Genomic DNA, 12,147 nt, shown 5'->3' on the forward strand with positions numbered 1-12,147 from the left:
TTTTTAAACTTCTTTTCTAATTTGGTGTAGTTTTATAGTGGAGACAAGGCATTAAAGGAGCTTATGGTGCAGGTGTGTTTCAGATCCCCACTTCATCAGTGCCTCCCCTCAGCTCCCCATCAGACTGAATGGGCTTCACCTTGAGAGCACAGATCATACTATATTTTCCTAACTTCAATAGAATTTATTCCAAGGGAAATCTTTGCTATGGCAGAGGAAAGTATTACCCAAGGTCTGTTGGTCCATTCTGTTACTTAGGGTAACAGAAATTAYCTGTAGCTGATGCAATTTCTGGTGAACAATCTGTGGATTCAGGCACCATTTAGCACAACTGGTGTAGAGTTTGAGCCCGTGGATTCCTGAGGATATCCTTTCAGGATAACTGTACAGAAAAGAACAGATGTGCCAGTCTGCCCCTTGCACCACAGCAATTTTGTAAATAATAATTATGCCTGTTCTCATTTTTCAGACTTTACAAAGCTATATAAAGTTTGTGGTGTAGTTAAATATTAGGACAATACTTYGAGTATGGCTTTTAAGCATAATTTTGTGCAAGTAAACTATAGTTTGTTTTAAATTAGCATAGAAAAATTGAAAATGTTTCGACCTATTCTTTTTGACCAAAATCTACAGGGCTTCTGTATGGTCCATAACCTGACCACTCCATGTGTCACAAGGAAAACAGAAATCTTCTGGTTTAAGTTTTTGTGATATTCTATTTCATGTAACTTGGAGTACGGTAAAGACTGGGATAAACAGACTTAATGCAACATAACATCCGAGTACAGAACATTTAATAAGACAAAAGGAACAAAGACTCCCACTGAAAACCTGCTGGAGTCAAATAATCATTTATTCTGCTGTTGTTGACTTGCCCCTGTCTAAATGACAGGAGCTTAKCTACAGGAAACAATATTCCAACAAATGCTTGTGAAACCCTGTATAATCCCTGTCACATCAAAAGCTTGTGTGGAATTGTGTGCTTTTGGCTTTAGTGCTCTTTTTTTCTCACACACAGAAACAATRGATGAGGATGTATTTATGCTTATCAAGAAATTAGGCTACTTTTTACAAACATAGCACATCAATCAATTTTAAACTGCAGGTCTGAAGTTTGGATGAATTTCAGGGCTGATGTCACATATTGTGCTCAAGAGTTTTTTCATCATGCTCTCCATATTCCTGTGGTAGCTGCTTGTGAGGTTTCGGATGGCTTCTGTTGTTTGCTCTTCTATTTTGGCAGAGAGGTTACCTTGGGAGCCCATTACCTGAAAAGCAGGAGACCTCTGAGCAAAAGAAGAGGTTATATATGACAGCRTTTATTGTACTTTTCTTCATCATGTAGCACAAGCACAGCACAAACACATCACAGTGCTTCTGAAAAGTAAGGGTATGATCTGGGTTGAACTGTATACATAAAAACAGGATTAAAGGCAACTCTTTCATATGCTCATTAGCAATGGGAATCTCCCCATGTAATCAAAGTTTCCCATCTCGCTGTGGGAACAACATTGTGTATGTTTTGTCTTTTATATGGCTCATTTTAATTTGTTTTCTATTTTAATGACTAGTCAACTAAGTTCTACCACTATGTGCTTCATATGGCCTCACTGAGAATGCCTGTGAGTGCAGCTAAGGACCAAACATGGAAAAGCCTTCCTGAAAATGCRTAATTACAGTTTCAGAGTACTTGAAATGCCTTCAGCAGTTAGTGATGTATAACCCTCAACAGGCCTCAGACAAGGTCTTTTAATGTTACATTTTCTTATCTGGCGAAATACCAGACAGCTTCTGGCACAGTTAATATCAGGACATTCGCTTAGAATTTAATTGACTCTAGACTCACTGAACATTTTAGCGAGGTTATGTTATAAACAGATGCACACATTCCAAATCTGTGACTTTGCTCYCTCCTCCCCCACTGCCCCAACATCCCTAGAATTCTTCCCTTATGGAAAAGTCCTTCAGATACCAGCAGAGAAATTGGTTTCCAGCTAAAGAATTCCATGTGGAGAGAAGAAGACATTTCTGCATGTTGGCAGAATAAGAAAGCAATAAGTTACACACTGTTCTTGTTCCTGCCACAGTCCTCCAGGGTGGACTAGCAGGTGGAGTTAACCTGTGATAGATTAGTGGGGTACCTAAAGCATGACCAGAAACAAGGGAGGGGTCATTAGTGCTATATTCCATGTTGCTTCAACCCAACATAGTCCTTAAAAGAAGGAAAAAACATCTTTTGCACAAGCCACCTTCCCTGTTCCATTTATCAGTACCTGGCAATGTAGTAAGACATTGGTTCACAACAGACATTGGTCCATAATCCACACGTAAAACACTTTCCAATTTGGAAGAAATGTAGGTTGTYGACATAATTATAAGTATTGGAAAAAGATTATAGTTTTCTATAATAACTATTTTTAGCTGACATTTTATTTTAGGTTTAGACAAGTTGCAAGGGTTKTGTGTGGGAAAGGTTGTACAACTTAGACCAGATTTATGAAGCTGATTTTTTCCACTGGGGAAAATAACTTTCTAGAGATCCCAGATGGTTGCATGTTATCCAGCTACTAAATACTTCTGAAAAGCCTCAAGAAAAGTATAACAATTTAAAGAAGAGCTTCTGCAGACCTGCACTCTCAGCTCACGATAATATTGTAAATTGAGATAGTAAATTCTTACTCTTCTATGTGTTTTCCCCCTCTTTTTTTCCACTCCTGAATTTGAAGACCTTTTTCTTACAGAATGCAGGCAATGCTCTGCTTAGTTTATGATTTCTGCTGACCTTGAAGGTCTGTCCCTTATTTTGCCCATACAGACTTGATGCTAATGTAATTTCAAAGCTGCTAAAATATCAGATTGGCTCAGAAGCCACAAAATTCAGAACCAGGCTTCACATCTCCAGAGTTAGGTGACCTCAGACCCTGAGTGAAAACCCCATCAACTCTAGCAAAATTTGTTTGAGATCCAGGCTAAAAATTTTGCATGTTTAAAAAAAGAATTTGCATATTGTCATTCTAACATAATTCATTATTTTTCTGTTGCTGTTGTTAATTGTGGATGGATGTGAAGCATCTCATCATACAAGCAAATTTGCCCCAGTTTGGATAYAAACAACGCAAAGGAAGAATGGCATTAAATGAGACTGTGACAAAGAATTAAAAATACTTGTGTCCAAATACCTGAGAAAGTAAACTGGACTGGGCATCAGATATCCCCCTGCAMTGGCTTTGCTGGAACTCCTGACTGCCTTCCAGACACAGGTTAATAATGATGGCATTTGTCTGGGTAGATAAATGTTCGACATAATGGGGTCAGGGAACGGGGAGGAGGACTGCAATGTTCTTGTACAACATGCTGTCGTTCCAGGAGAAATATGTGCTCTGTCCTGCCTGTGTGCAACTTTCAATCGACAAACAGTGGCCTTTCCCTGCTGCTTGAATTTTGTTTGTGATGAAAAAAATTGAGCTCACAACAAAGGAACATCTTTACTCTTCTGCTATYAGACCTAGAACAATGTCTGGCTTGACTGAAAAGGTGAACAAATTTTAGAGGTGTTTTTACTTTATTTCAGTGTCAATAAACATCTGAAATTRTATATTTGAGAAAGTTCTATCTGGCCTGTATGGCAGTGTATGTGGGGGCTGGCAGGGTAGGATAGAGACTATGTGTGTATACATGTTCCTAAGGGTTGTGGTCCCTGCTGGAAACTGTTTTATGTGAAGTGTGACTGAAATGACAGATTTGTAAAACAGATTTTATTTGACCTCTTTGGCTTTTTTTTCTTTTTCTTTTTTTTTTTTTNTTTTTTTTTTTTTTTTCTTGGTGACTGTTTTTGCACAAGGAGTTTTTTTGCCTTTGCTAAGCTGGGGAAAAAAAAAAACAAGACTAAAAATGTAAGAGGAATGTCACCAGGTAAAAAGAGAATGATTTGTGAACTTTCATAGAAATAGTAGAGAAAAATGCAAGATGCCATAAATGTATAAATGGTTTTACACAGGTATGAAAATATCAGCCAGAGAACTTTTACTATAGAACCACAGTGAAAAACTCAGAAGTTTTGGTGATTTCAGTTGATAAAGGATGCAGTATTGYATGTAATCGAAAGAGACAGGTGAAGGGGAACAGAAATGGAAAGAAWMATTTTAAACTTTTGCTTTTACTGAYATAGYCACTTCACTGAATCCTMCAGTTTCAGGACAGGAACTAGGTCTGTCTGTAGCTGTAGAAAGAGGAGTCAAAAGTATTTTTCCTTAAGGGACATAGGTCTTCAAAGCATAAGCATGAACCAAATATGGAATCTGGACAACTTTAGTGGTGAAAGTCCACAATTTCTTCTACAAATGCATTCAAATCCTGTGAAAAAGTAAAAATGAAGAATATACACGCGATAAATGGCACCTCTGTGTTTAATCAGTATGACTGCACTTTTTTGCAGGAGTCTGCTTGTAATACTGTTGGAGGCAATTTGTTTTACCATTGGGCAGACTGGTACGACAAAAAAAGATATGCAGGTTTCTTACACTTGTTTCCTTGGTTCTAAATTCCTTCTCCCTCTGCAGTCTGTAGTGATCTATCTCAGCTGTGGCTTCTTCCTTGGCCTGCTTCAGCCTTTTACCCTTTCCTAGAAAGGAAAGAAAGAGCGATTTATTTCACACCATCACTGTATCCCCAAGATGAATCTCTCTAAATCAGAGGTACTTTAGCTGCTGTACTAGAACCCTAACTTTGCTGAAAGCCTTGTCCCTTAGATTTATTAGCACAAGAATGGTCAGAAGATATAACTTGATTTACTAAGAGTAYTTTTTGAGTGACAGCCCATCATGCAAATCCCCATCCTTTGAAACCAACTTCCTCTGCAGAAGCACGCATCAACTGAAGTGCTTCTTGGTTTGTTGACAACAGAAGTCTTTTTGCACTACATGTCTTCTTGTAACACAAATGCATTTTTTTCTGATCACAGCTTGRTGTTTAAATAAATATCTATCTTTTCTTCATCAGCAATAGTAACAGCCAGATAACAGATTTTAGTTGTCACGGATGGGAAAAGACGTTATTCTGTAAGATTTGCTGTATTGATTGGTTGCCAGAATGCCTTCATCCCACACCAACTGGATTCTCCTTAGAGCTGGCAGTTTTCCAAAATACTGCAAGATGTCTTAACCACTACCAAACTGAGTTGCAACTTTCAGGCTTTGTCCTTTCCTTCCCCCACCCCTTTCCACTAATRTTTGTTAAATGCAGAGCTGAGTGATTAAGAGAAGGAGGTCAATGGTATTCTCTACTAGCACATAGAAAATATGAAAGTGACTAAAAAATATTTTCTTTGCTTTTCATTTTAAACAAGAAGGTGATCTGTAAGGTGACATTTTAGGGTATAGTGGAAATTACACTCTCCTTCTCACCAGGCTTGTTTACATATTTAGTTTTGTTTGCTATGAACATTACTTCATTTTAGACAAAATGCTATGGGCTTGTCATAAGAGCACACAAATCATTGCAAGACTRGGCATAAGGTACTTCCTGGATCTARTAGGGTTGTCATGTAAAGAGTAAGAGTAAATGGTTTGAGGGGAATGTGATATKTAAGGTTTTACATGAAGGAGCTGGTGAGCATGTCATAAAACCCCTGTGGGCTTCTCTGTTGTAAAGTCAGTAAAGTTGTTTGGATCTCTTCAGGATTCTGCAACACAACTTTGTGAGAAAAAAGTAATTTTCTAACTGTAAACTTGTAAAATGTAAATTTGCATGGAATGTTGATGTGTTATGCYTGAGACACCTGGGCTGATGCTGATTTTTGGGGTCTCTTGCTGCTGTACAGCTAGAATTTTAGGAGTGGGGAGAATAAGGTTSCTCTCTTTCCTTAACAGGAGAAGTACCTTCAGTGGCTGAAAAACTGCTTACACTAGGAGTTGCTCACACTAGGATATCACAAGAATGAGAGTGGCGGCCCAGGCAACTGAAAGATCCATCTTGATCTCGTGTAGCACATTATTTACTGACTGTAACAATGTACTTAACATCACTGAGCAATAAGAACCCCTTGTTTGGTTTTTTTTAGGCTTTCAATTTAAGCATAGAAGATGAAAGGTACCTTTCCTCCTTTCMTGAACTCCTAGGGAATATACTCTGCCTATAGTACTCTGCCTTTGAGTATGATACTGAGCATTAATATTTCTGTTTTGTTTTCTCCAAGCTGTTACACTGGTTACACCTGAGCTGGCCTTCTGATCCCTTATCAGGTGTGTCATAGAGTAATTCTCTTCCACTGAGCATGGCACAATGAGGAAGCTGAAGCTTGGGAGGAAGATTGAATGTAGCTGAGATTCAGCAAAAGCCAGGGTAAAATACCTGATCCAGCAGGAAATTACTTTACCAGGTGATGGCTCCTTCTAAAGTGATTATCTTTGGATAATGGGTGAGTAGAAGCAAAGAGATGCATGAAATGTGAATTGCCTTGAAAGTCTTGATTCCTGGACTGTTTGCTTTTGTGGGTGTGCTTATTGTGGAACCGTGGGGGTGCCATTGTATACCAGAAGGAGCAGCCTACTGAAGAACTCAGTAGCTTCATCAGTACAAGGCTCTCTTGTGTAATGAATTACCTTTCTCAGAGTCCTTCTGCCACTGACCACTGTGTTTATGCATAAAGGGGAGAGAGGCTATTTAAAACCTARTGGGTAATTTCCAGAGTTTGTATTTGTCAAAGGCTGATTTCCCCCAGCTTCTGCCACTYACTATATGAAGTTTTGGGACTAGGGTGAGTGAACCAACAGATTTGTGTAAGAGCCTGACATCAGTCTGGACATCAAAATTTGGAAGCTGGTTTAGGTCTGTTTTTTGAAGCTTCCCTTATTCTCCTCTCCAAATTTGGAGCTCGATCAGCCTTTTGTAGAGTTTCCACTCTGTAGGAGTGGAGCCGGGGGGTGATTCTCTGGAGCTGGCAGTCAGGGGGAGCGACTACGATGAAGCTTTGCCAATTTTACCAGCTGAGGAACTGGATCTCTGTAGCAAATTAAATTATTTCAAAATCAGTGGGATTTTCATTTCAAATTCCATCTGGGGGGCCATCTGTAGTAAATATGTTGCATATTTGGCCACCAGATAGATAAATATATCCATTTAAAATGCACAAAATGGAAAGAGATTAACTGTAAAACAACAGTTCACTTGCCTTTGACAATGTAGCTACTGAACCAAAAAGTGTATATATATACAAATGTGTCAACTCTTGACAGTGAACTGGAGTAAGCACAATACACAGGGTGTCACTGTAGGGTGGCAGCCATTTCATTTTTCCATGATGCCTTTAGGATTGGCACAGCAGGAACCTGCTGCTTCCTATTTAATTAAGTGGAAAAGCTGTGAGTAAATTACTGCTAGTTCAACAACGTTGTGGACAGAATCGGCAACTGCCAACATATGCGATGGTGCATATGCTGCACCTGATTAAGTTAAGCAGAAACTAGAGCTTAACCTGCTGTTCCACTAGAGACAAACCAAAATTAATTAATCAGTCTGTTGTTAACCACTTGTCTGCTACCATAGTTGTGCAATATGGGACTGCCTTTTCAAAGCCTTACYGATCTGCTGGGTTGGGTTCTCTGCAGAGCACAGCCAAGCTGAAATCAACCCTTACACACTGCAGGGTGGCAGAGCACTGAAATTCAGCCAGAATAATGTAAAAAGRGGGCAAGAAATACAGGAGGATGGGCAAACCACCTTGTCCCTCTGAAATTTCCACTAGGATCATAGAGGTGAGGTACAGAAARCCCCAGGTTTGAAGAGATTTTTGCTGCAAAGATAATGCTGTGGGGGGCAGGTTTGCTGCTGGCCCTGTCCCTCCTTCCACCCTTGATGATGTGGAGCAGCAAAGCAGCTGTGCCAAGTCTTGGTTCCTTGTCCACAGCCTATCAATTTTTAGGCATCATGGTAAATTGGCCAAATCCTGAAAAACTGTGACCAGTCAACTCTCTATGGGATTTTTTTTCCTAATGTAGGAACATTATTAACATGGAGAAAGACTGTAATCTTCTTTATAGGTATTCTGTGATGCTAATGAAAYACCTTGCTCTGGTTATATCCCAAAGAACTTGTGTCTTTTAGGTTGTTGGAGTGTTTTAGATCTTGCAAGAAAGACAGTAGGAGGCAAAAATGTTGCATTATAATTAATWCAAACACTAAGTTATCTTACTTTCCAAAAATCGCAATGCTAAAATTGGGGTTTTGTTTTCAAACGTATCATCTAGACTTCTAGCTGAATTTCTGTAARGAAATCAGTAAGTTATTTGAAGAAATTGCCAAAAAAATCATATTTTCTTAAAATAGAACCATTTCAGTTGTCTTTGTTAAATTGTCTGGAAAATGGGATTAGAGGATGTGCATTCTGAAAAAAAAAATGACTTTGTACTTTTAATAAAATAGAATAGTGGCAGCTGGGCATTATGTACAGCTTTTTCAGTAGATAAAATATGTCTGGGATGTTATCCAAGAGAGTGTCATGGATATAATTCTATTTACAGTATCTTATTTTGATTAACACTTGGTTTTAATCTGATTTTCTATAATTTATCTGAGTTTTCTTTTTATTAGCCATGAGAAATTCAACTGAAGACATAAAAATCTATAGGAAAACAAGTTTTAGTAAGTTCAGTTCACGACACATTTGTTTTCCTTGTTTTAYCCAAAAGGATTTTCAGGAATTGATGTCTTGGCTTTGACACTGCTCAGTTATTTCTGGGATCCAAATTATGCTTAAATTAAAAATGATAGATAAAGCAGCACCATATTCAAAAGGCCAAAGTATTGCAGACTGATTTGGTGTGTCTTTAATCAATTTAATAGTTTTGGCCTTGCACATGTGCATTTACTAACTAAATAATTAAACTATTAACAATTTTTGAGGTATAAATTATATCAGGTAATGATACAGTAATGACATTGCCTGCCAGGATAAAGGGTATTGAACAGGAACTAAGAAAAAGCATGTGCAGAGTTGCTTTAGCACTATACTTTAGCTTTTTTTTGTGTGTATCGATATAATTTTATTTGCTAATTTTTTCAGTTATTCAAAGTGGCTTTTGCATTCCCAACAACCGCACATATGTCAGCAAAAACCAGTCCCATTATCTGTTTATMCACAATATTATGTGTGTTCACACTACATTTTGATTGGTTCTGTGAGTATCAACTGTAAACACTGACGGGTTTGCATAGGGGCAGTTTTGCCGGTCACATTTCCTTATAAACGCCTTTTCCTGGAGTGTCCCATGAACACGCTGCCAGCTGATGTTCCCGTGTAAGCACAGCAGCTGAACTCATGGGTGCAGTGGTGCTGTGCAGCGCCTGTTTGCAGTGACAGAGGAGGTCACAGGGCTGGCGCTACCGTGGCACGGCTGGAAGGGTTCATTGCTTTCCTGCAGCCCAGACCTGCCCAGTGCAGGCCCTGAGCAGCAGCTGCTGGTGCGAGCTGGTGCCAGGGAGATCTGAGCTCACCATTCTGGGGTGAAGCAGCACGTCCTTCCTTGTTTCACCTGGCTGTGTGCGCACAGGTCAAACAATTGCACTGCATAGATCTGTGGCATTCCATTGATTTCTTTTATGCTCACAGACAAACTTTGCAATCATTTATTTTGATCTGACTGCAGAATCAATGTGGGGAAGAGGCTGTTGAAGTAATTCCAWCTTGGCACAGCCAGATTTGCCTCTAAAAGAATCCCTTTTGTCCTTGTCTCACAGTATTTAAGTTATGCTGGCACARTTAGTTATCTAAGGTGGTGTAGTGACATTGCTTGAAAAACGCTGTAATTGGGGACCACACGGAAATTTTGAGGTTTCTTTTTGCAGCTTCTCTGCAAACTTCTTGCAGTGTTGGATATAATGGTTGTTTAGGTGTAATTATTCTGGTATATTACCTATTGTGCTTGATTTAGCACAAAGTCCAGGAWGGATTTATTTAAACTGTTTGCCTTTGATCTGCTATGCCTAGGAATATTTGAACATTTTTTGGAAATTCTTGAGGTTTTTCATGGGATCACACTGAACTGCTGAGTCCAGAAGGAGTCTATAGGATATGCTTCCTGAAGGGAGTAAAGGTGGCTTGATTGGGGTCATATCCAGTGGGGTTTGAGTGTCTCTGAGAATGGAGATTCCCCAGCCTCTCTGGGCAGCCTGTTCCTTCCTCAGAGTCATTGGACTGTTTTCTTAAGTTTAAATTTGTGTATTGACATTTTAATTTGCCTTAATAATTTTTATAAATGCAAGAAAATTGTGGCCTTAAAAGTAATAGAAAAGGAAGTCATAGTAATGATGCTTTCTTTGATGATAGCAAAATTCTTAGTAGCTGTTTTTTTTTCTGTAGCTGACTATTAACTCCTACGTGTGTGTTAGTGTTGAGGTAAATGTTGTTTGTGGTTTAATTCAAGTTTCTGACTCAGAGGGGTCTGGAAGATACATCATCTGAAAGAAACCCTGTGCTTATCACTCCAASTGAGCAGAGGTGATAACAAGGGAGTGTGTCTTTTGCTGAGTAGAGTAAATGCACCTGTAACTGCGTCTGGATTCTGCAAGCCATTCATCTTTGGCCATTACTTTTATGTTATAATGATTCTTTTCATTTTTGGAGTTCCTTCTTTTATGAAACTTCTTTTTAAACTTTCTGTTTTAGCAAAAGCTAAAACATTTCTTATTTTAAAAACAAACCCAAATGAAATTAAAGCAACAAAAAAAGCCCCAAACCTCAAAGTGAAGGGTGATCAGCTTCAAACTATCATAGTTAAAGGCTTCATTCTGCAGTCTGTGTTCAGGCCAAACTCCCTCCCCCGGGGCTGTGCCTTTCTGGGTCCTGGGCTCTCTTGCTTTGGGGAGCAGGGTTTCCTCTGCCCTACATGAGAAGGGGAAAACATCCCTCCCAGAACACCTAGTTTGGCTGTATAAGAGGTCAAAACACTACTTTACTATCCTTTGCTTTCAGGTTTCTGCCTGAGAGAGTTCTGCTTTGTGTAGGTGGGAGGATTTGTTTAATCTCTTGTGTCTGCAAGGCACAGGCAATGTCTGGGTGCTTAGGGAGGGGATTTGCCTTTCTGCTTATTTTTGTGTGCTGCTGTACAAATTGACACATCCCACTAAAAATAAATGAACACACAGCAATGCTGATTCATGTGTAGAAGGGATATGGAAACTACCCAAATTATTCTGTTTAGCTTCCATACGTCCCTGGAAGACAAAATATATTCCTTTAATCACACTCTTGCTCCACATGACATCATTGCCRTGAATTTTCTTTGCCTTCTGCAGCACAGCATTGCTTCCTTCTGCTGGTTTCTAAAGCAAGATCACTTCAGAAAACAGTATTAATGTTTCAGTGTTAGCGCAGTTCAGGGAATCATGTGGTTGGTACCTGCACTCAGGAGAATAATTACTTGTACCATGTAGTAACACTTCTATGAGTGATCTATTACAGTACTGAGAGTGCTCTGGATTTTACTGTGACTTTGATTACTATCAGGGTATTGAAGTCTCCTCATGGTTTTTATAGAATTCTTTGAAGCCCAGCTGAAATTAGGAGATAACTTATTGGATTTTGCAAGTAAAGAGGAACACTGAAAAGTTTTAGCAAGAAGTTGGAGTCTGGTCCTCCACAGTTGGCAGCCAGAGGCATGTAGGATTTGAGTTTAAATAGATAAAGAAGGCAGTAATGACATTACTGGCATTGAGATACAGCAAGAACAAATCCAGCTGAGGATGAATATAAGAAAATCTGTTTTAACATAATAAGGCACATGTACAGGCACACACAAGAACATGGAATTTAAAGCAAACCCTGAATGCTCAGRTTTGGATAATGCCTGGCTGCAGTCAAGGCACAGCACTAATGCATGCATACAGATGAAATAATCTTTTCCTATGAGCTACTGTAGTCCTGAAGAGCTTGCACTTGAGAAGTACAGTAAAACCAGGCCAGCTACTTACTTTTTTTGGCTTCCTCCAGTTTGTCCTTGGCACGTTTTTCTGCCTGCAAAAGCTGCTGGATGCCCTGAGACTGGCTGGTCATGCTGATTGCTGGGGCTGGTGAACTTCTGTGGAGACTGGAGCTCAGAGGGAGTTTTATACAGCTGCCAGGCCCTTCCTTGTGTTTTTTGTTCTGTGTGTTAT

General features: G+C 39.3%; 1 protein-coding gene across 1 annotated transcript; it reads right to left on the reverse strand.

Annotated features, from left to right (window-relative positions):
• Nucleotides 1–835: 835 nt before the first annotated feature.
• Nucleotides 836–12,147, reverse strand: ATP6V1G3 (ATPase H+ transporting V1 subunit G3). Its single transcript, XM_057364242.1, has 3 exons — nt 11,965–12,147; nt 4,521–4,621; nt 836–1,268 (listed from the first exon to the last, which is right to left on the reverse strand). Exons 1-3 carry the CDS (start codon nt 12,044–12,046, stop codon nt 1,095–1,097), a joined length of 357 nt encoding a protein of 118 aa, XP_057220225.1. The 5' UTR covers nt 12,047–12,147; the 3' UTR covers nt 836–1,094.

This window comes from Malurus melanocephalus, unplaced genomic scaffold (assembly GCF_030028575.1).
Source record: "Malurus melanocephalus ecotype Western Australia unplaced genomic scaffold, MMel_1.1 scaffold_37, whole genome shotgun sequence".
NCBI lineage: Eukaryota > Metazoa > Chordata > Aves > Passeriformes > Maluridae > Malurus > Malurus melanocephalus.